At 46.2% G+C, this 27,532-nt stretch overlaps 1 protein-coding gene across 1 annotated transcript in view; it reads right to left on the bottom strand.

The window, feature by feature from the left end:
• Positions 1-8,727: 8,727 nt before the first annotated feature.
• Positions 8,728-27,532, bottom strand: part of GPR45 (G protein-coupled receptor 45) — an 83,642-nt gene continuing 64,837 nt past the window's right edge. The window contains exon 2 of the mRNA XM_032419304.1: positions 8,728-12,310. Coding sequence (XP_032275195.1) covers positions 10,991-12,112 — 1,122 coding nt within the window. The 5' untranslated portion in view covers positions 12,113-12,310 and the 3' untranslated portion in view covers positions 8,728-10,990. The remainder of the gene's footprint in view (positions 12,311-27,532) is intronic.

Genomic DNA, 27,532 nt, shown 5'->3' with positions numbered 1-27,532 from the left:
ATCAGCCCCCACAGCCATTCTAAAGTGTTTTTCAATACATTGCTGATTGACCCGTCAACTGTTGACTTCAGCTTACGAATAAACCAAAACGCTAAACTTTTGCTTTCTTTAGAATTAGCATTTCCCCAGTTGTTGTACATGTCTAAAGGTATTTGAATTTTCTGTGCTTTCACTTAATTTACAAGACTCTGTTCCCTTTTCTTATAGGAGGGATAGTCAGACTCCGTTTTCTGTCAAAAAAAAAAGTTACCATAGTACTAACATGGCTGCATGTAAATATATTTTCTGTGTGTTAGTCTGCTTGCCATTTCCATGGATTTTTTTATTATAAAATATACTAACAAAATTGGCCATTTTAACTGATTATTTTTCATTGTAAGTTCAGTGGCACTAAGTACCTTCATAGTTCCCTCACCACTATCTCCAGAACTCTTTCCTCTTCCCAAACTGCGATTCTGTGCCCATTAAACACTACCTCCCCACCCTTTCCCCCAGCTCCTCAGAACCCCCATTCTACTTTCTGGCTCTATGAACTGGACTACTAGGGACCTTCTATAAGTCACAGTATTTGTCGTTTTGTGACTGGTTTATTGCACTCAGCATAATGTCCTCAAAATTCACCCATGTAGCATATGTCGGTATCTCCTTCCTTTTTAAGGCTGAGTAATACTCACTTTCATAGCTTTTATATAGCATATTTAGTTACACAAAGTGTGCTTACATAGACCCATCTGCTGATATGTATTTTATATAAAATTAGAATTGCTACTTTATATATTCTTATCAACATGTAAGATACAACCCTATACCAACCATCGAAAAGTCATCATTTATTGTCCTAATCTCTCCCACTGGGTTAAACAGACCCACAAACAGAGCTTACAGACGGCCTTATCAGGGCCCTTTGAAAATGGGTTCAAAATCAGCACAGACCTTGTCAACAAGGAAAGACACAAAGCTTTCCCCATCATGAGGTGTCATCTGCAGGGGTCCACAGAAAGCTCATATAAGCTAGTCTCGCTTATATGAGACTAGCTTATATGAGAAAGTGGCCCAAGCGGGCAGCTTCCCTACAGGTCGGAGCCTATGCCAGAGTCATCGAGTGGGGGTATGGGGGTTTCCCTAGCAGGCCTCCGAATGAAGGTGTGCACGTTATCCACGGTTTTTCCAAGCCCTCTTTACACAAGCCTCTGGAACGTCAGGGAGGAAGGAGGTATGCCTGCCCCCAGGCCCCTGGTCATGCCCCTTCTTAGGCCCTTGCCCCAGATAGTATGCTTTCAGGAGGTCCCGGGAGTGTGGAGCCTGATGACGCCGAGTGCTGGGTAGGAAGGGGGCATTCTCCTCCTCGCTCCCCTGGGGGAGCAAGAAAGTGACAGCGGGCAGTGTGGCCAGCGTGTGTATTAAGTGTTGGGGTCTGGGGTGGTGCGGGCTGTTATTGCCTACTTCTTCCGCACATGGACAGCAGCGAAACTACCACAGCAAATGGCAACCAGTCTGTTTCCTTCAGTCAAACTCCTTCTGCCGCCATGAGGAGTCTTGGGGCTGGGGAATTCCGGCAGGTTTGTGCACCTGCACTGCAGACCTATGTTCTGGGCAATGCACAGCAAAGGTTATGTCGCTACAGGGGGAGGGACGTTGAGACTGCTCCCGGGACAGCAGTCCGTGCAGCTGAATGGTGGCAACGTGCAGGTGCTAAGCCAGGTTCCGATTTGTGCACCTACTGATAAAATTTCCAGATACTCGTGTTTATGGCAATACGAGAAGATGAGCTGCTTCCTCACAGCTGACAGGGAAGGTCAGCTATTCCCAACCCGCCAGGGCTGGGCCTGGATGCACACCCAGTGGACGGGAGGACGGCCGGCTCTGTGCGCGGGAGCTGTCCAGCACCGTCATCCGTGCGGAGCGCCCACGGCCCCTCCTGGGGCAGCTACTGCCGCGGTGACTCGCCCACGGTACTATCATGTTCAAGCAACTGCAGAAATAGAACCAACCTGGCCGTAGAGGAAGGCAGCGGAGGAGCTAAAGGACTCACGTTACCAGGAACTGTATTTAATGCCAATTTAGTGCGGTTTTCCTGTTTCGGTTCATGCTTTCATGGAGTCATATAGTCAATCATCCATAGGTTAGAGACTGCTACGGTGCCAGGTATTGTGCTAAATTCTGTGGATAAAACGGTGGAAAAGGGGCACCTGGGTGGCTCAATCGATGGAGTGTCCGACTGTTGGTTTCGGCTCAGGTCATGATCTCAGCGTCCTGGGATCAAGCCCTGCGTATGGGCTCAGCGCTCAGCAGGGAATCTGCTTGTCTCCCCCTCTCTCTACCCCTTCCCCCGCTCACATGCGTGTGCTCCCTCTCTTTCTCAAATAAATAAACCTTTAAACAAAAAACATTGAAAAAGATACATCTGGTCTCGGCCCTGCTAGAGCTCACCCTAGAGATAATGACAGCACGGTGGGACAAATGCCAAGAGTATACCCACGGCACAGACAAGGAGCCCTCGGGTGGAAAGGAGGTGCTCCTGGCAGAGGGACCAGCAGAGTCCAGCCCGGAGGCGGGTAGGATGGTAGAGACTCAGTCTGACTGCAGCCTGGAGAGCAGGCAAGGGGTGGTGACAGATGAGGCTGGGGGCTGAGGCTTCAGCCTGCTTCTCAGCAGAAGACAAAACACAAGTGTTTGTGCTGTGGAATGACCCGCTGTCCCCACACGCCAGGGCAACCACGGCCAACAGCTGCATCTAGGATTTTGCCTCTTGATCTTTACATAGTTTTGAATGATATGGAAAAGGACCCCCCTACCCCCGCCAGAAAGACACAATACAAACTGTGTTAGCCAGTTTATTTGGAGAATCCTTTGCTTTAAAATGTAGTGTATTAATAGACAAGTTGAGGTACAGGAAAGCTAGCAGACCAGGAGATGATTGCTTTTGAAAAGATAGTTTTTATACTCAGGTGCCAAGAGGAGGGGCCATGCCACAGGGACCCGCACAAGGAATCCTGGGGCGGGGGGAGTTGGGATGCACAGGGAGAGGGTGGGTAGTGTGGGCAAGAGTCTTTCTTGTGGTTTCCTCGGGAAGGAATGGGTGAGGCAGGGGAAACGGGCTTAGGGGTGGGTAGTTTGCATGATTTCAGCAGGTTGTGGTGTGAGTCGAGGCTGTCCCTGGTTGTCTGGTCCCAGGCCCCCCTCCCCAGCAGGGGAGGTGGACAGTGGCTGGGAGTGTGGGAGCCTCAGACGAGGTGGTGGGGTGCGGGCCCTGGATCGGGGTCTAGTATTTATGCGATGCGCTGGTAGGCGAGCTGTATGCTCTCTCCAGGAGTTAGCTAGCCCTGGGAGTGGCATTCTCTTCACGGGTGGCAAGGCCACAATGTCAAAGCATCGGAAGACAGAAAATAAGAGAAGTGGTTAATACATCCTTTGGATGAGGCCACCAGCGCCGCCACAATTATAGTCTACTCTGCTTCCCAGGTCAGAGAATTGAACTTAAATACTTAATACGCTTTGAACAGCAGGGTAGAAAAGGTTGCCTCAGAGTCGCAGAAGCATGAGACACGGAAAATAGAATGGTCTGGAAACGCTTCCGAGGCCCAGCCCGCCAGCCGGACTTCTGCTCTGTTCCAAGGGCTGGCTGACTCCAGCTGGCCTGCAGTTGCCACAAATAATCCTCTCAGCCCAAATTGGTTTCTGGAGAGGTGTAATATCTTTAACGGTTATTTCTGTGACTCATTCTGTATGTAATCAGTGAATATATATTAAATGGCCTTAGCTTTTGCAAAACTGCGGAACTATTGTATAATGCCTCCTTGGTCACAATGGCTGCCTGTTTTCTCCCCCAGCTACCTCGATGCCCCAACTCATGATCCCACTGAGGCCCAAAGGAGGCTCTGCCCGACTTGTGGGCAGAGAGCCCAGCCCATTGGTGGTTCACAGGAAGTGCTTCATGACCTGCCCATACACTTTCTCAAGTTGTTGGTAATTTTTTTTTAAAAGATTTCTATTTATTTATTTGAGAGAAAGAGGAAGGGAGAGACAGAGCATGAGCAGAAGGGGAAGGGGCAGAGGAAGAGGGACAAGCAGACTCTCCACTGAGTGGGGAGCCCTATGTGGGGCTCGATCCCAGGACTCTGGGATCATAACCTGAGCCAAAGACAGATGCTTAACCAACTGAGCCACCCAGGTACCCCTCAAGTTGTTGGTAATTCTTTTTTTTTTTTTTTATTTTTAAAGATTTTATTTATTTGACAGAGAGAGACACAGCGAGAGAGGGAACACAAGCAGGGGGAGCGGGAGAGGAAGAAGCAGGCTTCCCACGGAGCAGGGAGCCCGATGCGGGGCTCGATCCCAGGACCCTGGGATCATGACCTGAGCCAAAGGCAGACGCTTAACGACTGAGCCACCCAGGTGCCCCAAGTTGTTGGTAATTCTTAAGTATAACTGGTGAGAGAATAAATTTCCACAGGCTTTCTTAGAAAAAATTATATATAAAATTTCTCGGCAGAGAAAATGCCAAGGATGTTCATTACAGCATTTTTAAAAAATGATGAAAAATGAAAAAAAAATACACAAAAAGCCAGAGAGTACTTCAATTACTTAGCTTGTGGTGCATCCACACAATGGAAGACTTTCAACCACCAGAAAACGCTTTGGAAAAAAAAAAAAAAAACAAAATGAAAAACAAAACAAAACAAAAAGTAGTCTATGAAGTTGTGGTGTGGTGTAGCATGATCCGAACTTTGCAAAAGAAAATGTCCATTTTTTTTATATTTCTTACATATAAATACAATTGTGGCTTTTTATTATGAAAGTTTAGAAAATGTTTAATTATCTTTGTGTTGGGGTTAAAAAATCCAATTATTGTTTTCATTTTTATAAGCAGCAAATTATAATTAAAAAATCTATAATTGAAAAAATGAGTAGATAGGATCTTTACAACTTTTTTTTTTTTTTTTTTGAGAGAAAGAGTGAGCAAGAGTGGAGGGAGAGAGGGAGGGGGAGAGGGAGGGGGAGAGGGAGAATCTTAAGCAGGTCCCATGTCCAGCGCAGAGCCTGATTTGGGGCTCAATCTCACAAACTTGAGATCATGACCCAAGCTGAAATCAAGAGTCAGATGCTTAACTGACTGAGCCACGCAGGCGCCCTGCTCTTTACAACTTTTCTTAAGATTAGAGAACATTCATTCATAAGGATGGAGAATATACCATTATTTTACAGAATCTAAATCTAAACTTCAGGGGCGCCTGGGTGGCTCAGTCGGTTGAGCGTCTGCCTTCAGCTCAGGCCATGATCCTGGATCCCTGGGATGGAGCCCAAGCGTCCAGGCTCCCCACTCAGCAAGGAGCCTGCTTCTCCCTCTGCCTCTGCTTCTCCCTCTGCCTCTCTGCTCCGCTTGTTCTCTCTCTCAAATAAATAAATAAAATCTTTTAAAAAATAAGTGCTTCCAAAAGTGAGCTTGGCTAATTTTCCCCTCAACTGCAATGATTGGCAAAGGGATAGCAGTTGCTAGAGGGTGGAACGCACAGATCCAGTGTGAGGGATCTGTTCTACCTACCCGGGCCTTGGGGAGCACCTCAGAAGGCTGAACTGGCTTATCAGTGTCCTCAGATTTGTGATCACAAAAAAAGGTAAAGTTCTGGTTACACAGGTAAGTTTTTTCTGTTCCTATCAGACTAATTAGAAAAAAAAAAAATCTGTCAGTGCCACAGCCCCTCCTGGTTGGCTCTCTGAGCCAGGCAATCTCAGGCATCCCTCTTGTTCCTAGAACACCTTGTCCCCTGCTTCTCAAGGATGAAAGACAAGAGAGCAGAGGGTAGGCTGGGACTGTCTGCGAAAGTAAGCTTGGACGCCTGTCCGAAATAACGCGGATGCACATGCACGCGCACACACACACACACACACCCACACACACACCCATGCTTTTGCATTCAAACCTCTTTATTCTTGCAGAATCTAGATGTCAACCTCCCAGCTGGGGGCCCCAGGCCCTCCCTTTTCATGAATAGTTAAATTGCCTCAGCCTGGCCGAGCCCCCTCCCACACTCCCTGGTGGTCCACCTTGCCATGGGCAACCAGTCTCCACCGTACCATAGGCAAGACTTTGAAATTATACTCTTGCCTTGAACATAATTAAATTCTTGGGCAGAGTTGGTCTCAATCACTGTTGACTGTTTGTTGTTTTAAATAGTAATTTTTCTTTTTATCCAGGCCAAATTCATTTCTTTGTGACTGCAAATTTTCCCTTCTGCATCTAAAAGATTAAATGTGGCAGCTTTATCTCCTTAGCCCAGGCATAAATGTGAGCAGTTTTTCTCTGTGGATGTAGGTCCCTGTATGTTGAGGGCTAGAGGTGGAGAGGCATCCCTCTTGGGTTGATGGGATAGAGGTGTGTTTATTCTACAGTGAGCAAAGCCTCACTTATGAAATGTGTGCTTAGCATTTCAGAATTGGTATGTCTGCTAGGATCCCTTGTTTTTCAAAATCATGTGGTATTTTGGCAGCAACTGCTGGGAATCCACCAAATCTTTCTCTCCTCTTCCATGCTAAGAAAGCTGTAGCTGGGCCCAGGGTCCCCCATCTAGGGACTCCATTTCCCAGCCCCCTTTGCAAGCTGACTGTGAGGTCATGTGACTTGGCTCTTGGCTGCCGAAGACCAGGGGAGTGTGGGTGTGTCTTACGCCACCGTTCCTTTCCTCAGGAGCCAAACACAGCCCTGGCTGCAGCCAAAATTCACCACAAAGATGAAGATAGTGCCCTGGAAAGTTAATGGGAAACTGGATGAAAGCAACCTGAGTTGAGCAACCCCATGAGCAGAGAGCCCACCTAGCTGACGTGGACCTCAATAAGAAGGAAACAAGCTTACTGTTGTAAAGATTTTATTGATTGATTGAGAAAGAAAGAGAGTGAGAGTGGTAGGAGCAGAGGGAGAGGGAGAGAGAGAACCTCAAGCAGAGCCCAACGTGTGGCTTGATCCAATGACCTTGAGATCACGACCTTAGCCCAAATCAAGAGTTGGATGCTTAATTGACTGAGCCACCCAGGCACCCCCAAGAAGTTTGCTCTTTGACATCAAACCCATGCTCCCGGCTTCCATGGATGCTGCATTCTTGTCAGCTGAACCCTAAAATCTTAGGATATGGCCTGGACAGCCAGTCTCTGAAACATATTTGTACCCTTGCCCATAAAGGACAGACCTTAGCCATAAAGCAAGCTGGCAGTACAACTGTGACCATTATTGCTCCCATATAATCAGCTTCTACCATGGACCAGGCCTGCACTAGATCCTTTAAACACACTATTTCCTTTATTCTTTGCGGGCCCCCCCCCCCCCCTTGGCTGGAGGAGTTCTGCCATTTATGAGGTGAGGACGCTCAAGTGCACAAATGCTCCGTGGCTTGCCCAGGATCACACAGAGAACAAGGTGGCCCTGGGGCTTGGCCTGTCCCCTTCCAGAACACATGTCCTTCCCCTCCACTGCCCATGTGCTTCCAACCTGACCCCCAACTTCAGAGGTTCAGGGCCTCACTGCTTTTGGACACAGCCCATATCCCCCCCATCACTATCTGCTGAGGCAAGCAGAGCAATGTAGGAAATACTTAACATGGTGGTTTTTTGTTTTTTGGTTTTTTTTAATTAGAGAGGGAGAGCGCATGAGCCAGGGGAGGGACAGAGGAAGAGGGAGAAGCAGACTCCCCGCTGAGCAGGGAACCTGACTCAGGGCTCAATCCCAGGCCATGAGATCATGACCTGAGCCAAAGGTAGACGCTTAATCCACTGAGCCATCCAGGCGCCCCCATAGTGGGGTTTTTAGTCCAAAGCAACATGTGCTGTAATTCACGTTGGGGAGATAGCAAAGTAGGAATTGGTCTAGAATTTTGTTGCTCGGCTTGGTTGTCAGAATGTCCTAGAGAAACTTTGCTTTCATCTCACCCCAGCAACAGGGATCAAGATTCAAGACAAAAAGGTAGTGGATTTTTAGGGGTAGTCATAATTAGGATGACACTTCTGAGGCTTATTTGTGTCTCATTTTCTGAAGCAAGGCTCTCCCAAGGAGCTTCTGGAACAGTTATTACCATCGTTGCTGCCCAGGCCCCACAGAAAATAATTCAGGTGCCCTAGGGCTAAAGAGAAGACATAAACCAAAAGCCAACAAGCACCACTTTCCCTGCAGACCTCAGGGAAGGAGATAAGAACTTAGTAGTCATGCATTGTCTCAGGAAAGCAAAGTTCATTATAGGTTTGGTGAGGCTGGAGAGAATTCTGAAGGTGACGGATCGGAAGTCAGAGGTGAAGACTAACTGGCTGGAGTTACTTAGTGGGGCCATGATTGTTTTTAAAAGTGGGCGACCCCGGGTGCCTGGGTGGCTCAATTGGTTAAGCGACTGCCTTCGGCTCAGGTCATGATCTTGGAGTCCCTGGATCGAGTCCCGCATCGGGCTCCCTGCTCGGCAGGCAGTCTGCTTCTCCCTCTGACCCTCCCCCCTCTCATGTGCTCTCTCTCATTCTCTCTTTCTCAAATAAATAAATAAAATCTTAAAAAAAAAAGTAGGGGACCCGGTTGTGACCCCCATTGTTCAAATAGTCTCCCCACTGTCATTCCTGTGGTCATTCCAGCTTGGTTAGTAACGTCGAGGTTCTAGTTTTCCTGAAGTGGTTTTGTCCTAGGAGGTGTTAGACAGCAGATTCTCGGCTTACTCTTCATGGGCTTGGTGCTAATTTTGGTAAGAACATAGTCTTATACACTGAAAGAGCAATAATACTTTATTTAAAATATATACAAAATTATTACTTTAAAACATATATATATCTGTCCAACATACATCATGTAACACTGATTAATAGAAATTTGGATACTTTCATTCATTCAGTTTGTGATTTCTCTTTTGCTCCTGAAGAACATTCTCTTAAACACCCACCAGAGGGGAGGGCCCAGTGGCCTGTTACCCTGGGTGGTGTGGCTGTGCTTTTGGACACCACTGAAGCCATGCAACTCGTCTTGTGGGAACTGAAGGCAAAACCTGGCCCTGCCTGGTGCACTAGGGACACAGAGCTGATGGGACCCACCTCGATGGAGCACATGCCAACTGCCAGTCTTCGGTCTCTCTCTCTCTCGTCTGCGTATAAATGGATGGGGGAGTTGGTGAGGAAGTGGCAATTATTTCCTTGACAGACCTTCTTCTGGGCTTAGGTTAATGTAAATCATGTTCTCTTTCTTTGCCTCTGTCACCAGTACCATAGGAAGAGAGCATTAGAACGGGGAGTTGGCCTCTTAACACAATCTTGGAAGGGAAATGAGAAAAGAGACAAAAAGAGAGCTTCTGTGCTGTTAGACCAAATTCAAATTATGATTATCCGAGATAAATTGGACAACTGCTTTTCGTCACATGCCTTATTCATCACTATTCCCCACAGTGCCTTGCACCTACTAGGCACTTAATAAATGCTCATTGCATGGATAAATAAACAAACGCAGGGATTGGGTGACTCTGAGTAGGAAACATACATACTTAGAATCTGAGCGTCTGCGAAATAGCAAGGGACTCTAGAGATCATCTAGACCTCCTTCCTCACTTGGCAAATGGGGAAACCAAGACCGGGAGAAGTGTGGTGAAACAGGACTAGCTGTCGACAGAGTTAGACTTGCAATCAGATTTTCTGAAACTCTCCTTGAATTTCCCACTCTCTTCAGATCTGAAACTGTAACAAGAGCTCAGTGGCTTCGGTGGCATGCCTGAACTTGAAAATCATCCCCTGGCATCAGAAGCTCCTGGTGGTAATGGGTGACCCTGGGCACAGCGGCCAAGTGGACGGCACAAGCAGAAAGGTCCCCTCCAGGCAGCTTTAGTCCTGGGGTCCTGGTCCCAGCTGGGGTCAGAGGCCCCAGGTTCGGGCAGGTGGCCCAGACAGCAGCAGTCAGACTGTGGATCTGAATGAGGTAGGAGGAAGGCAGAGCTCAATGGGGAACCGCTCAGTGGGTCAGGTGTTTATGAGGCCCCCCGTCCCCCCAGCCCCAGTGCTGAAGTCCATGCCGCAGCTCACCAAGACTGTAGCCTCAGGGTGTTGAGAGGAAACATAAACCAAGCCCACTGGCCACTTCTGAAACTGAAAGCAAGTCACTATGGATACTTGCTGAAAAGATGAATTACAGGAAGAGTGGGTTTCTTCTGTGCACGGGATGAATGGCATGAAACAAAGGGAGGCACAGGGAACAGTGGAGGGAAAGAGAGAAGGGGCAGGGGGACTGTCACGGCCGACAGGGAGGGCTTCAGGGCCCAGGGACAGGGCTGCGCCAGGTAGGAGCAGTTGGGTATGTGCAGGGCCACTTGGGTGGGCTTCTCATTTCAGCTGAGCTACCCCTGATCATTCTCTGGGCTTCGAGCCACTTCACCTCCCACGTGTCCCACTGGGCAACTGAAAAGCACAGGGGCTCACTCTGCTTCCTGGTGCGATTTGGTTTCTAGAAAGGATGATTCGGCATGATCAGAAATGCACACCCGACCAACATAAAGAGCCTTGCGTATTTCCCATGCTCCACAAAAATAAATACCTGAAGAATGCTGGCATCGAATGAAATGAGTGGTAACCCATGAGATGATCCCTACTGGGTTTCCCATCTCAGAGCAGGCACCACAGGGCTGCTCGGAAGCAGGTGCACAGGGGAGCTCTTTAGACAGAGCCTTCCTCCGGCCCCACACTCAAGTGCTTGCTCCCTGCCCCCCTCCCTAACTTTCTGCCCCCATATGCCCACCCCATTCCCGCTTTGTCTCAACTACCTTCCAGTTTCCATCAGACCCCAGTACGGCTCTTCTCCAGCGAGGAACAAAAATAATTCATCTTGCAAACCTGGGAGCTGCCACCTATCCGGTAACAAATGGTACCTTTGTGCTTACAGGGAGGGCCGCCAAAAATGCTGACTGCCAACCACCAAGGCGCCAGGACGCGGAGCAGAAGGACGCATGAGCTCTGCCCTGGAACCAGTCCCTGTCCTCCCCCTGCCTGTGTCCTAAACGGCGGACTGGTTTTCATTGCACACGTAGACCGTGCTCGGCTGGATTCTCCTCCGGATCCGCTCAGGCACTTTGGGGAGGATTTGGACGGTCTGGGGCAGCAACTCAATGCAGGCCTCGCGGAATTTTTTGATTCTCCAGCAGTAGACGATGGGGTTGAAGACGGACTTGAGGTAGCTGAGCCACAGGACGCAGGAGCTGGTGGTGTAGAAAGAGGAGCTGCAGTAGAAGCCCCGGCTGAACACCGACAGAAGGCTGTAGACGGAGTGCGGCAGCCAGCAGAGCGAGAAGCCCACGAAGAGGATCAGGATGGTGGTGCAGGCCTTGGTCTTGAAGCTCAAGTCCAGGCTGACCTGCTGTTGCCGCTGCAGCCGCCGCAGGCCGGCCCTGGTGAGCTGTCTGAGGTCCAGGCTGTCGGACTGGTTGTGCACGCGGATGGCGTTCTTGCGGACCGTGTGCAGGATGCACAGGTAGGAGCACAGCATGACGCCGAAGGGCACGAAGAACACGGCCACCACCAGCGCCACCACGTAGGCGCGCTCCGCCGGGAACTCCGTGTAGCCCAGCACGCACTGGGGGGCCCGCGCCGGCACCTCCACGAACGTCCGGCCTGTCAGCGAGGGCGCCGACGCGCAGAACGACAGCGCCCAGGAGACGGCGATGATCCTCTTGGCCCGCCGCGGGTTCAGCCTGTCCTGCCGTTGGACGATGATGAGGAAGCGGTCCACGCTGATGATGAGCAGGATGGCCACGCCCTCCAGGACAAAAAACCAGTACAGGGTGGCCGAGAGGCGGCAGAAGTAATCCCCAAAGTGCCAGTGGACTGTGATCAGGGTGACGGCAGTGAAGGGCATGCAGCATAAGGACAGCATGATGTCGGAGAAGGCCAGCGTGGCCAGCAACAGGTTGATGGCGGAGCGCATGGCTGGCCGCTGATACACGATGATGCAGACCACGGCATTGCCAAGGAATCCCACCACGATCATCAGCATCATGATTATCGCCAAGGATATCCTGAGGGGGGCGGGTGGTGTGGTGACCCCAGAGTCTGACACATTGCTCCCGTTCAGCAGCAAGTACTGGTAGGTCTCAGTGCTGGAACTGTTGCAGGCCATCATGGAAAAAAACTAGGAGCCGGGACAGAAAGGACTGGAAGGACTCCCCTCAGCGCTTTGGTGGCTGCCATTTTCTGTCTGGGATCTCCAGCACATTGGAATGGTAGTGAGAAACGTCTTTCTTTGGGAACAGTAGCCAGGATTTGTAATTCATCAATCACAGCCTCATCATCTGCATGACAACTGGATGCTCTCTGTAGCCTAGAGCAGAGAGGAGCAGGGGAGAGAAGGGAGTGAGACTTTCCAAGCACGTTTTGCATACAGCAGTATTTAGATTTTACAGGTATTATAATCATTGCAGTGGAGAGAAAGAATGACTCATTGATTTACCATTCGGGACAAGGCTGGGCAATCACAAATACTGTGAGCCTTGTCAGGTAGCCCAGGGAAATCTAATCAGACCTACTTTGTGTGGGATGAGGAAGTGAATACTCTGTAGTCAATATTTATGTCATGAACATGCATTTAATAAATTTTATTGTAAGGAACCTGACCAAATGAAGCTTTGGACAAGCCAACTTCCTTTAGAATGCCAGCTTCATGAGGGCAGGGATTTGTGTGTGTGTCCTGTTCTCTGCTGTATCCGCAGCACTTAGAATGGTGCCAGGCACAAAGAAGATGCCCAGTGTTGAGGTGGAGTTAATGAATACATGGTAGTTGATGTTGTTGCTACAATATTTGTTTAACTTTATTTTTTTTTTAAGATTTTATTTATTTATTTGACAGACAGAGCACAAGCAGGGGGAACGACAGGCAGAGGGAAAGGGAGAAGCAGGCTTCCCACTGAGCAGGGAGCCCTACAGGGAGCTTGATCCCAGGGTCCTAGGATCATGACCAGAAGCCAAGGCAGACGCTTAATGACTGAGCCAACCAGGCGCCCCTTAACTTTATTTTGAGATAAGTGTAGATTCACATGCAGTTGTAAGAAAAAAAATTCAGCGAGATCTCATAAGCCCTTCGCCCGCTTTTCCCTAATAGTAACGTCTTCAGTTACGGTAGTGTTGCCATAGGATTACTTTTGGAAATGCTGATGGAAAGGAGGAAACTCTCCCTAAAGGCAAGTTCTTTTAAAAGATAATGTTAATTTTTATTTCGTGTCTCATAGGTGTGGTAAGAACGGTGTCCAGTAGCTCATGTGTGGAGTCAGATTGCCTGGGCTGGGTAAAGTCTGCATCCACTACTTATCTGTCACGGGGCACCCTCTGGCAGGCTGCTTAGCCTCTGCTGATAGGACCTCCTCCTCTGTAGCCTATGAGTAATAATTAGGCCTACGACAGAGGAGCTGCACAGATTAAATGCGAGAATCCCCACAGAGTGATTTAACCACACCTAGATCATAGACAGTATTCAATAAATGTTAACTGTTATCCTTGGAGCCCCAAGGGAAACCCATCACAATGTTACAATAGCTATTGCTTCATTTGTATGTTATACACATGGGCGCATTTGCATCTGTTCTAGACCAGCCCGCGGGTGAAGTGGCTCTGGGTACCCAGGGTGAGGATGTTCGTCGTACATTTCCAGTTACCTGACCCCTCCCCATTTTCAATACAGGCATACCTTGTTTAGCGACACTTCTCTTTATTGTGTTTTGCAGATGATTGCGTTTTGTTTGTTTACAAATTGAAGGCTTGTGGTTATCCTGTGTCCAACAAGTCTATCAGCACCCTTTTCCCAACAGCGTTTGCTCACTTTGTGTCTCTGTGTCACATTTTGGTAATTCTTCCAATATGTCAAACTTCTTCATTATTATTATATTTGAATTGCTGCGATCTCATGTTAAAACATTAATGAATGAGGAGTTGCTTCTTATGGATGAGTAAAGAAAGTGGTTTGAGATGGAATCTCCTCCCGGTGAAGATGCCGTGAAGATTGTTGAAATGACAATAAAGCATTCAGACTATTACATGAACTTAGTTGATAAAGCAGTGGCAGGTTTGAGGATGGACTCCAATTTTGAAAGAGGTTCTACTGTGGGTAAACTGCTACCAAACAGCATCGCCTGCTACAGAGAAATCGCTCGTGAAAGGAAGAGTTGATCCGTGTGGCAAACTTCTTCTTTGTCTCATTTTAAGAAATTGCTACAGGGACCAGCATGGCAGTGGTGGGGGACAAGGAGAGAAAAAAAAAAGAAAGAAAAGAAAAAAAGAAAGAAAGAAAGAAGAAAGAAAGAAAAGAAAGAAAGAAAGAAAGAAAGAAAGAAAGAAAGAAAGAAAGAAAAGAAAGAAAGAAAGAAAGAAAGAAAGAAAGAAAGAAATTGCCCTGGCCCCCAGCCTTCAGCAACCACCACCCTGATCAGTCAGCAGCCATCGACATGGAGGCAAGACCCTCCCCCAGCAAAAAGATTACGAATTGCTGAAAACTCAGATGATGACTAGCATTTTTTAGCAATAAAGTATTTTAAAATTAAGGTATGTACATTGTTTTTTTTTTTTTTAAAGATATAATGCTGTTGCACACTTAATAGACTACAGTTTAGTGTAAGGACAACTTTTATATGCACCGGGAAACCAAAAAAGTCACTGACTCACTCTATTGCGACATTCGCTTTATTGCAGTGGTCTGGAACGGAACCTGCAATATCTCCAAGGTGTGCTTGTACAGCTGATTAGACGGGCAGCCTTCACAAGGGCAGCTAATGCGTAGCCTGGCCAGTGATGGCAGAGCCAAAATGCTCTCCCTTAGTGCAGCTGGAAATCTGAACTAGGAAATACTGCGCCACTACGTAACAAAAGGGTATATAGAGAGAAGTCTCAAGGCCACAAACGTATGGTGGATACTCTGCTTTTGCTTCTCCAGATCTTCTGGCTACTTTCTCCAGAGACTGGGCCCCCTTCGCCTCTGGTGGGAGGGGAGGGTGGGAAGGGCTTTCTTGCTCTGGCTCCCTCCCACCTGGTTGTGGTTGGCAGTGGTTTATTCCTCTCCAAAGCTCTCAACACCTCCAGGCAGCCTCCCCTACAGCCCAGCCCTCTCTGCAGATTCCCTACTGCTCCCTGACTCAACCTGAAGGCTTAGGGGTGACGGGGCTTCCCGAGGCTGCTAGCCCAGGGTGCCTCTCCAGCCCTCCTGGGTTTCCCTTAACCTGACCTCTCCTTTGACGAGAATCAGGGGCTGATTTCCTTCCTATCTACACCCTGACTGATACAAGGGGTCCTGGCAGACCAGAGCTATGAGGAAGCAGAAACTAAGAGTAAGTAGCTATGAGGAGGTAGAGAAAAGTGACATGTGTATGGTATAAGGAACAGAAACACAGGGAAAACTACCTCAGTTCCTGACAGGTTTCCAATTAAAGTTGCATTTCCAAATGTATATCAATATTTATGCCTTTGTTTTTAATTGCATTCTTAGCTTTTCGCTTTCATGTAGCTGTTGGCCATTTGTATGTCTTCTTTGGGAAAATGTGTAATCAAGTCCTTTGCCTATTTTTTTCCCATCGGATTTGTTTTTTTTTTTTTTTTTTTTTTGCTCTTGGGTTGTATTTCTTTATATATTTATATATATATTTTCTTATATATTTTGGCTATTAACCCCTTACAGATACATGGTTTGCAAATATTTTCTCCCGTTCTGTAGGCTGCCTTTTCATTTTGCTGATGGTTTCTTTTGCTGTGCAGAAGCTATTTAGTTTGACATCATCCCGCTTGTTTATTTTTGCTTTTTGTTGCTTGTTGATGTCATATCCAAAAAATCATTGCCAAGACCAATGTCAAGGAGCCATTTTCCTATGTTGTCTTCTAGTAGTTTTGGGTCTTACATTTAAGCCTTTAATCAATTTCAGGTTAATTTTTTGTGAGTGGTGTGAGATAGGGGTCCAATTTCATTCTTCTGTTTGTGAATACCTGGTTTTCCCAGCACCATTTATTGGAGACTATCTTCTCCCCACTGAGTATCCCTTGTCAAATATTAGTTGACCATACAAGTATGGGCTTATTTCTGGGCTCTCAATTCTGTTCCATTGATGTATATGTCTGTTTTTATGTTAGTACCATACCATTTGGATTATGATAGCTTTGTAATAAAGTTTGAAATCAGGAATTGTGATGCCTTTAGCTTGACCTTCTTTCTCAGGATTGCTTTAGCTATTCAAAATCTTTATTAGGTTTTTTTTTTTTTTTTTTTTTTTTTTTTTTGCTGCTGTCATGTTTCCTTGATTTTTTATGATCCCTGTGGTCATGGATTGGTGTCTGCCCATTTGAGGAAGTAGGCACTTCCTCTAGTCTTTACAGACTGGCTTCAGCAGGCAAGCTGGTCTAGAGATTCTAGGTGGGTCATCTGGTGGTGTCTGGGGCAATAGGTGGGTAGGCCTGATGCTTGAGTACAATGGGCCAGGCTTGGGGTTTGAGCCTGCAGTTATAGGCCTGAGACTGGGTCTGCGTGGGTAGGCCTGGATCCTGGGTCCACAGGGGCCAACCAGGCTCTAAGGACCACTGAGGTGGGCCCCAAGTCTGGGTTCAGAGGGCTCGGTCCAGAGGCTGGGGACATGGGGATGGCCTATAAACTGGGGCTTCAGGGGCAGACATGGAGATGGGTCTGCAGGGGCCAGTCCGGTGTTGGAGTAAGCCAGGAATCTAAGTCCGTGAGAGCTGGTTTTAGAGTGTGAGTCTATGGGGGCTGATTGGTGCTAGGATGGGCCAGGGGCCTGGGTCAGTCCATAATAGTTGGCCTGGACCTGGGGCTGATTGAGAGCTAGAGGCCGCAGGAGCTGCTGGGTCAGCAGGAGCCAGCTGACACTGGGGTGAGCAGGGAGCCTGGGTTCACAGGAACCCGCTGGGAGCTTGGTACCCTGGGAGCCACCTAGGGCCGCAGGAATTGGCATGGTGCTGGGGGTCCCTGGTGAAGTCAGGTGGTCACTTTTCTTCTCCCACAGAGACAGTGTCTCTCTCTGTGCTGGGCTGCCAGGTTTGGGGTGGGGGGTGATGGAAGGAATGTGAATCTGTCTTTCCTTGCCTCCTTTGTTATTTCCAGGATAGAGGATTCATTTAGCTTGACAAATGTTTCCTTAAGATGGAATACATTTTTAAATTGTTAAACAATATATCATTCCTTATGTACTTCATTTTAAAATCACCAAATAGTGGGGTGCCTGGGTGGCTCAGTCGGTTAAGCATCTGCCTTTGGCTCAGGTCATGATCTCGCGGTCCTGGGATCGAGCCCCGCATCGGACTCCCTGCTCAGCGGAGAGCCTGCTTCTCTCTCTCCCTCTGCAGCTCCCCTTGCTTGTGCTCTCTATCTGTCTCTCTCAGTGTCAAATAAATAAGTAAATAATCTTTTAAAAAAATCACCGAATAGTAATATAAAATAAACACACAGAAGTCTGTTGTATTTCTATACGCTAACAATGAAGCAACAGAAAGAGAAATCAAGGAGTCGATCCCATTTACAACTGCACCAAAAACCATAAGATACCTAGAAATAAACCTAACCAAAGAGGCAAAAGATCTGTACTCTAAAAACTATAGAACACTTATGAAAGAAATTGAGGAAGACAGGAAGAAATGGAAAAACATTCCATGCTCATAAGATTAGAAGAACAAATATTGTTAAAATGTCTATGCTACGCAAAGCAGTCTACACATTCAATGCAATCAATCCCTATCAAAATACCATCAACATTTTTCACAGAGCTGGAACAAACAATCCTAAAATGTGTATGGAACTAGAAAAGACCCCAAATAGCCAAAGTAATGTTGAAAGAGAAAACAAAGTTAGAGGCATCTCAATTCCGGACTTCAAGCTGTATTACAAAGGTGTAATCATCAAGACAGGATGGTACTGGCACAAAAACAGACACATAGATCAATGGAACAGAATAGAGAGCCCAGAAATGGACCCTCAACTCTATGGTCAACTAATCAACAAAACAGGAGGGAATATCCAATGGAAATAAGACAGTCTCTTCAACAAATGGTGTTGGGAAAATGGGACAGCTACATGCAGAAAAATGAAATTAGACCATTTTCTTACACCACACACAAAAATAGACTCAAAATGGATGAAATACCTAAATGTGAAACAGGAATCCATCAAAATCCTAGAGGAGAACACAGGCAGCAACCTCTTTGACCTCAGTCGCAGCAACTTCTTGCTAGACACATCTCCAAAGGCAAGGGAAACAAAGGCAAAAATGAACTATTGGGACTCCATCAAGATAAAAAGCTTTTGCACAGCAAAGGAAATAGTTGACAAAACCAAAAGACAACCGACAGAATGGGAGAAGATACTTGCAAATGTCCTATCAGATAAAGGGCTAGTATCCAAAATCCATAAAGAACTTATCAAACTCAACAAACCCAAAACCAAAAAATCCAATCAAGAAATGGGCAGAAGACATGAATAGGCATTTCTCCAAAGAAGACATACAAATGGCCAACAGACACATGAAAAAGTGCTCAACATCACTCAGTATCAGGGAAAAACAAATCAAAACTACAATGAGATAACCCCTCACACCTGTGAGATTGGCTAAAATTAACAAGTCAGGAAACAACAGATGTTGGCGAGGATGTGGAGAAAGGGGAACCCTCCTACATTGTTGGTGGGAATGCAAGCTGGTCCAGCCACTCTGGAAAACAGTATGGAGGTCCCTCAAAAAGTTAAAAAGAGAACTATCCAATGGGGCCCAGCAATTGCACTACTAGGTATTTATCCAAAGGATACAAACATAGTGATCCGAAGGGGCACATGCACCCCAATGTGTATAGCAGCAATGTCCACAATAGCCAAATGATGGAAAGAGCCCAGATGTCCATTGACAGATGAATGGATAAAGAAGATGTGGTCTATCTATCTATCTATACAATGGAATATTACTCAACCACCAAAAAGAATGAAATATTGCCATTTGCAATGACATGGATGGAACCAGAGGGGGGTATTATGCTAAACAAAATAAGTCAGTCAGAGAAAGACAAATACCATATGATTTCACTCATATGTGGAATTTAAGAAACAAAACAGATGAACATAGGGGAAGGGCAGGAAAAATACAATAAAACAAAAACAGAGAGGGAAGCAAACCATAAGAGACTCTTAACTGTAGAGAACAAACTGAGGGTTGCTGGAGGGGTGGTGGGTGGGGGGATGGGGTGATTTGGGTGATGGGCAGTAAGGAGGGCACTTGAAGTAATGAGAACTGGGTGTTACATGCAACTGATGAATCACTAAATTCTACCCCTGAAACTAATAATACACTATATGTTAACTAAATTGAATTTAACTAAATTAAAAAAAATAATAAAATTGCCCAAGAGTATGATAAAATTTTAAAATGTAGGAATCTAATGAACCAACAATTTGACGAAATGTTCTTTTTACAGGCCCAGTTTTTTTTTTTTTTTTAATTTTGGGAAATAAATGTATAATAATTTCAATAAAAGGAGTGTTGTAGTTATAAATGCAAGGTGAAGAGTGGCCGGAGAACCAGCAGGCAGGGGAGGCCATACCTGCCTTGCTGTTGCCATGGCAAAGGATCACGTGGCAGAACTTCCCTGGGGTGGTGCAGGCAAGGCCTGAAGATGAACCCTAGGGATACACCTGGCCCACTCCAGACTCTTCCATGGCTAAAGGCACCAGAGTGCAAGCAGTAAAAGGAAACTTGAATTTTTTTCATCCTTCTACTTTCCACCAGAAACAAAACATGGGAGTCAGGTAAGAATTAGACTTGACAAAAAAGCATGCAGAGACCCTGCAGGGACACACTTTGACCTCCTGCTTTTCTTCTTCAGAAGCCCTCATCCTGCTTTCCACTTATCAACCCACTTCTTCCTCTGTGCTTGCAAGAAGTGGCTTTTTTTCCTAAGCTCCTTGTGGTCGATATTACAGATAAAGGGATCCCCTGCTTTTTGAAAGTTTGCCGTACACCACTCCGCTTTTCCGTAAAACCAACATCAGTCCTGGTTTTCACTAACTGAAAGAAATCCAAAGAGGATTTTTGCTTTTACCAAAAAGAAGGGCAAGAAGCGACAACAGCATTCCGCGTTGGTTTTGCCAGGAGCCCCTCTACAGGTAGCGCGCACCTGAGCTCCTTCCCGGGGATCTACACTCAGCATCTCAGCATCACGCCGCTGCGCTCTGACCATGTCTGGGAGCACCTGGGCTTTATCTCCATTTAGGCTGTGCGCCCGATAGCAGGATGTGTCTGCTGGTATCAGAAAAGCCCAACAGAGGTTATCTTTTAGGTCTGGGAGTCCTGAAAATTTTTTCCCATGTAAATTAATGGTAATTGCTTCTTTGCTGGACGCCATTTCAGCTTATGAAAGGTTTCATAGGAACGCTCTACTGTCAGGTAGTGGGGGACCCCTGTATCTCAAATTGAAGGGATATGGTGAAATAAAATTTCGGGAGACTGAACACCAGGTCAGCTAGCCTAAAGTTTCTGCAGTTGGTGGTATCTTGGTGATGCTACCTCAGTTTAGATACAACCAGTCCTCAATGCGATAGGCCTAGAACTTGATTTGGCCAAGCACGCCCAGAACGGGTTCATCTCTCAATGGTGGGTCCAGTCATCCAAACTCCTGGAGGGTGAGCTGTATAATCAGAAGCCTGGTGTGTTATTCTATCTCTCAGGCAGACCACAAATGTTTGCGTTAGCGTGATACAGTATTTTTGTGCCTCAGTTTTCTGATCTGTGAAATGGGGATAATTACCTATCTCTTCCCAGAGTTTTAAAATACATGTACAATGCCTGGTACAAAGAGGGACGTTACTAAATAATTAATAAACTAATAATCAATTTCACATCTCTCATTATTTCAAGTTCATGGGTTTCTGTCTCTTGGGTCAAAGAGTAGGAACTGTGACGTGCTGATATGAAGCCCTCACGGATTAAGCTCCTCCTGGAGCACAGGATAAGGAGAACTGAGTAGAAAATACACTCTTTCGTGTCCGAGTACCTGTAGATCCTAGCTGGTAGTGAGTCCTTCACCTGCACCCTTGTGATGCTGTAAGATTGGATTGTCCCTACCATGATAGTGACAGAGAGTGATTTCATGCTTCACCAAATGAATGGATAGTGTGGAGAATTTTCTTTTTTTTAAATATGTTGTGTCTTGTGGTTGAATCAGATTAAAATTGTTTGGCCTTCCTGGCAAAAACTTTCTTAGACATTTTAATTTAGCATTTTGGTCACAGTCCTGTTGTTAATGTCCAAATCAATAACACTTTTATTACCAGGCACTTTGGCAAGTTAAAGATCAAAGTAAAAGGTAACAAGTGAACAAGGAATGTTTCACTACTGATCCTTCAGTTTGAAACAGCACTCATCATCTCTCTGGTGGTTTTCACTCTGAGAAATGGGAGCCATGGGGTGAATTAGAAGCCGAGGAAGAAGCCAGCTGGGAACAGAACCATTTCAAAGTACTTATTATACATGTTCCTATCCAAACCATCTCACTCTGGAACGGGGAGGTCGCACAGGTGCTAGAAGATAAATAAGCTAAGGAAAGGACAACCAGCCTGTGTGCTCTGGGATGAGCAGAAGCATGCTGACGATGTCCTCAATGAGCTGAATTCGTGCAAAGGATAGACAGTGTTTTAACCTTGAGCAAAGAGGAAACACTGAATTTACTGCAACGTTTCCTAAAGCTCCTTCAACCATCCCACCCTCACTGTCCTGCCACCTCGCCTCCGCACAGTGAGTACTCCTTCCCAAGCTCCCAACCATGCCCACTGTCCTGCCATCTTCACAACTGGGGGAGGGAGGCCGGGAAATGAAAGGGATGCTCTGATCCAGTCATGAGAGCTCCAGGTCATAGAAGGAAAAACGTGGAGAAACCTGGGAACCAGGTTTCTGGTACTGAGACCCCAGAAAGGGGACCAGTCTTGGTTAGGACCATGGTGAGAGTGAGGGTGGTTTCAGGTCTATGATGCTCACAAGCATGGGGGAAGAGGAAAGCAACCCCCCACACCAAACCATCCAAGAGGAGGTGCAGAAAACGTTGAGATGAGATCACACCCCGTTCTCCTTTCCAGTAGGTGAAGAATGGATGTTTAAGAACGGAGCTTTGAGTGTGAGGGAAGCAATCTTTTCCTCTGCTCTTCCTATAGGACAGCTCAGTATGAGACCCCCCCCCCCCCCAGCTGGTGCCCAATTCCTTGTCCCTACACACCTCCCCTTCGGGCTTTTGTTCCCAATCCAGTGAGGAGATTCTGTCCGTTTTCTTGGAGAGAGGAGGCCAGGCTATGAGGTTCAGGAGTACCCTGATGGACAAAGAAAGGAACACAAATCAAGGGGAGGGTCCTAGAGGACAGGAGGGCTGCAGGGGGAGTAAAGGTTCCAGAAGGTGTCTCTCCAAGCCTTTCCAACTATTTGCCCCAATCTAATAATAATGGACTTAAAGCGGAGCTGAGTCGGATAGGCTGTTTCCTTTCTGTTTTGCAAACATCTAGTTTCAAACAGCAAATCTTGTCTTTAGCTGGGGATCTGTCTGGCTTTAAATTGATGGGCAGGATGGAGTCCCAAATGTCTTTCTTCTTTCCTCATCCTCGAGGTCAGATATGAAAAGATCAATCAGGCTATAAGCTTGAAACCTGGAGAGCCATAAAGCCTGGAGAAAAGAGGGGAAAGCAGTGTGTGGGCAGAATGTGAAAGATTGAGCAGGGCATGGTGGGAGTCAGGGGAAGCTGCCACGTGTACAAGGAGGACTTCCTGGCAGCTGGGGTGATCGAGCACCAGCGTGGGTTTTCAATGGAGGGCTCATATCTCCTTCCCTGATGCCTCTAAAACAGAATGGCCAAAGTATCATCAGTGGAAAGCATTAAGTGAGTCCAGTCCAATCCAGAAAGCTCATGTCACTGCCGTTAGGGTGTCAGGAAAACGAGTGAATCCTCCCACACGACAGTGGGTTCTCTGGTCTTGCATGCACTATCAACAAATGCCACACTCCAAACTCCAGAGGTGAGCTCCTTCTCGACACCTGCCTGTCCTTCAAGCAGAGCCCTTCCCTCTCCCCGCGTGGCTCTGTACCTATACGTAATGGACCGTCCCCGGCTGTCAGCTTCGCAGGGTGTGCGATCCTGTGCACCTGCTGCCCCTGAGACTTGACTGTGTGGTTGAGGCCCCGCCCAGTGTGCGTTCCTGCTACACCTCAGAAACCAAAGGTTCATTGTGCCACGTGCCAGGGAGTGAGCTATTTGAAACTATTTTACACGAACAGTAAAGAAGTCAGGTACTCACTGTATGCACAGGTACATCTACATTTTAATTCACAGATTTAGAAATACACACACATTAACATATATGTACATATATGTACATATGCATGTAATATACATTATAGCATCTATATAGATCGCCATTAGAACTTACTGGTTTTGCTGGTTCTAATCAAGCCGAATGGTGGGAAATTTGGTGAGCCCTTTCTCCGAAGTGGTTAATACTGCTTCAAGTAACCAATTGGTGTTTGTAGTACTGGATTTTTAATTCCTACTCCAGAAGAACATATCGGTTCACAAATGCCAAATCTAAGAGATGAAGTCAGTTTCGGCAGATGGGAAAGTTTGCTGTTGAAACAGCTTGCCTCTGTCATTACCTGCAACCCTGTCACCTGTCTTTTTGATACAAACTCTCAAACAGATGGTGTATTTCAATTTCAATAACTTTATTGGCAATGAAAAAATTGACGGCAAGAGCCGCCAAAAGTAATATGTCAAGTAGTTGTGTTTAGAAACAGGTGTTACCCCCTCGTATCTGAATTTCTAAGAAAAGTGAGCTGAAAGAGACCAGATTTTTTATTTCTCAACTCAGGCAGGACTCTTGGGGGAGGGGGGCGGAATTTTCAAATAGAACAGAATTGGGAAGCTTTTTAGGGGAGCAAATCTTTATTGATTATTTTCCTTAGTAGTGCCTAAAATTTACTGTGTGCTTATTACCTGCCAGGCTAAGCCCTTTTCAGAGCACAGGGGTTCTCTGGTCTTGCATGCACTAGCAACATCACCAAGGAATTTGTTTCAAATTCAAGTTATCCCGGCCAGCCAAGACCTACTGAATCAGACCTTCGGGAGGCTCCACAATCTATTTCAACAAAAGGTCCGGGGAGTTAGATGTTCTCAGTTGTGGGATCCACAACCATAGCTTATCCCATTGAACCTGGCCATTGACCCAGTTTTACAGATGAGGAAACCGGTGGGCTGTTCTTTACCTAGAAAGTAGATTCACCTGCATTAGAATCCACGTGTTTTAGTTTAATCTCTGGCTACGCCACTTCCATAATGGTGTAAGTGGTGGTTCACTTAAGACTTTTATATTTGCAATGAGTCAGTCAATAAGCAAGAGCAAGGGTGTGTTTCAGCAGGAGGAGAGAGAAGAAACATGGGGAGCGGATGGAGGGACCCTTTGTAAGACTGGCAAGAGCTGGAGTGTAGCAGAGCCACGGGCAGCCACGAACACCAGGCTGCCCTTGGACCTGAATTACACCATGTGCCCCAGATGGATGGGCTCTCACAGATGCTTCGGGGGCCAGTGTGGATGGGACCTACTTGCCCACCAACTGAAAAATCTGCTGGCTGTAGAGGAGGTGGGATTTAATGCTAGATCCACAGGAGACACAGTGTAGCACGGGGATTCGGCCACTAACGAGTCTCTGTTCAATCCTTGCTTCTTCCCCGGGACACATACAAAAAATATTTGTGTGGCATACTGGTATGACAGTCAGAGGGCTGAGGAGAGGGTTAATTCCTTGGACACGCCAGTAGCCCATTCACTGCTCCAGGGCCATGCACCCTCGTTGGGAAACTAAGCTTAAGTAGCCAAATTTTAGGGCTCTGCACATACAGGGTCTAAATGCAGACTGAATTTTTGCTCTGACCAAAGAAACAATAATAATATCTAGTATTTGGGTAAGATTTTGAAATATACAGAATGTTCCCCAGAAATGTGTTCTTCTTCTCTTTCTCATAGCCATCTGTTGATACAGTCTTATTTCCATTTACAGATGAGGAAACAACACGGTTCGATGAGTTGCTTAAGATGGGAGAAGTGGAAGAGGACATCTTCTCTTCTACTCGTAGGCTCTTATCCCCTTTCCTTTGTCCTGGTGTCCTGCCCCCAGGTCAGGGACTCCTACTACCGAACTCAGGATTACGTTGTGTGCACAAATTCCTTTCTACAGATTCAGATTATGGTTCAGGTCAACTCATTAACTGGCTACCCTTGATCTAGTTATGAGAAAGAACCATTGGTATTGTAGGTATTTCTGAAAAGTCCCAAATAACGCCCCCAACACTCACAGAGTGTCTGTTTTTATGTCTGCATGTGTTACCACCGTTCTTTAGAGGAAGCCACAGGACATCATTTACTTAGGGTCCTTAGTTTCCAAGTGCATCTTTGAGAATTTTATTTGTGCATTTAACTCTTAAGAGCCAACTTTTTTTTTCCTTTCGGAAGTAGTTTAGAGGTGTTGCATCTAAGATAGGGTTTTTAAAGTCTCTGAACCATGCCTGAAGATTTTGCTAGAGGCACAAAACATATGGCGCTTACTTAAAAATGGATATAGCTTGATATTTTAATGAAATCGGAGACACTTAGTGCTTCTTCAAGATGCTAGAAGTAAGACCTGCCGATGCCAAGTTCCTCCAGGTAGAATATGTGACGTCCCAAGTAGCCTCACCTGGGGGGCTCCCAGGACAGCTGTGGCTTCCTCATCTCAGAGAAGACCCCAAAGCCAGCCCCTCCAACTTCTCAGGTTGCAGCCTGGCTGCTTTGCAAAAACTCTTTCCTTCTTGAACATCACGTCTACGGGCACCCTTCCCCCACTTTTATTTGACTTTCTCAAAAACCAATTTTAAACTTCCTTCTGTATCCTTTTCAATTTTTCTAACATTTCATGCCTCTATTTTGGAAAAAAAAAAAAAAAAAAGACCTAAATCTGGTTAAAAATATGCCTTTTCATTTGTAATAAAGACAGACACAGCTTATGTATTTGCTTAAAATTATTTTTGATGATATTTTAATGTTTTCAACAGCTTTATTGAGAGAGAATTTACATATCATAAAATTTGCTCACTGTAAGTTTATAATGCAGTGACTTTTAGTCAATTTATAATATTGCGCAACTATCCCCACCATCCACCTCATTGTTAATGAGCTAAGAGGGTCTATTTAAAAGTAAAATGAGGGCGCCTGGGTGGCTCAGTTGGTTAAGCGACTGCCTTCGGCTCAGGTCATGATCCTGGAGTCCCGGGATCGAGTCCCGCATCCGACTCCCTGCTCAGCAGGAAGTCTGCTTCTCCCTCTGATCCTCCCATCTCTCATGCTCTCTCTCTCTGTCTCATTCTCTCTCTCAAATAAATAAATAAAATCTTTAAAAAAAAATAAAAAATAAAAGTAAAATGACCGTAGAAGAGTTTGATTTGGTCCATTACACGGAAAACAAAATCTAAGGGAGATGTATGCTTACTTTCACTTTTTGGAGTTGTATGTTAAAATGAAAGTCTTAAATCTTTAGAGAAGTATTCATTGAATTCTTGGGTTTAAAAAAGTATTAAAACATCTAGGGGCGCATTTCCACCAACCCAAAAAAGATCCCTCATGTCTGTAGTCATCTGAATTGTTTAATAGTGATTTCAGTTTATTTTCCAAAAATGAGTTCCCAAAACGCACCCAAGAATTTGACAATTCTAATGGAGGACTGGTCACTCTAGAAGCTCCTGCCCTTACATTCTTGCCTGGGCCCACAACATATGGAAGAAAGTGGCATTGAAGATGCTACCTTCCTAATCAAGAGGAAAAATCATTGAAATCACTTTAGTCCTTTGGCCCTGACCCATGCTGACATTCATGGGCCTGACTTACAAGTAGCAGCTGGGTAGGGAGCAGGTCAAGCTTAACTGATTCACCCAGGCCTCTACCAAAATACTAACCAATTCACATGAGGTCAAGATGAGGGAATGAAGTAGAGGAGGCAATGGCCTGGATAACTCCCAGGGCAACTTCAGAAGATCTAAACTATGGTCCCGGCTCTGCTTCTTAGCTCTGTCACCTGGAGGACAATTCCCAACTTTTCAGCCTCTGATTCTTCTTTTGGACCTACCCCCCAGTGTTGTTGTGAACATTAAATATTTATAAAAGCACCTTGCAAATCACAAGGCACTAGGCAAGGGGGCCTCTACTGGAGCAGATGGCAAATATGGTCCCATCAGGAACATGCTAGATCTGAGGGACAGTCCCAGCCAATCGTGGGTATGTGGGTCCCTGGGGGTGCTATCCTGAGGTTCTCCTGAAGGTTTTGCTTCTAAGTAAATTCCATTTTAAATGTTTGGCATTTATGCTTTCCAAAACGTTTCATGACCCCGTTACTAGTGCCATTGAACTCCCATGAGGTCACAGAGGGTGTGCACAGTGTAGCTAGAGCTCGGCACCTGGGTCTTCCCTTTGTTTTTTTTTTTGTTTTTTTTTTGATAGGCGTGTTCTTTTTTTTTTTTTTTTTT

This window comes from Phoca vitulina, unplaced genomic scaffold (assembly GCF_004348235.1).
Source record: "Phoca vitulina isolate PV1807 unplaced genomic scaffold, GSC_HSeal_1.0 scaffold22, whole genome shotgun sequence".
Taxonomy (NCBI): Eukaryota; Metazoa; Chordata; class Mammalia; order Carnivora; family Phocidae; genus Phoca; species Phoca vitulina.
This window is presented reverse-complemented; position numbering and strand designations above follow the sequence as displayed.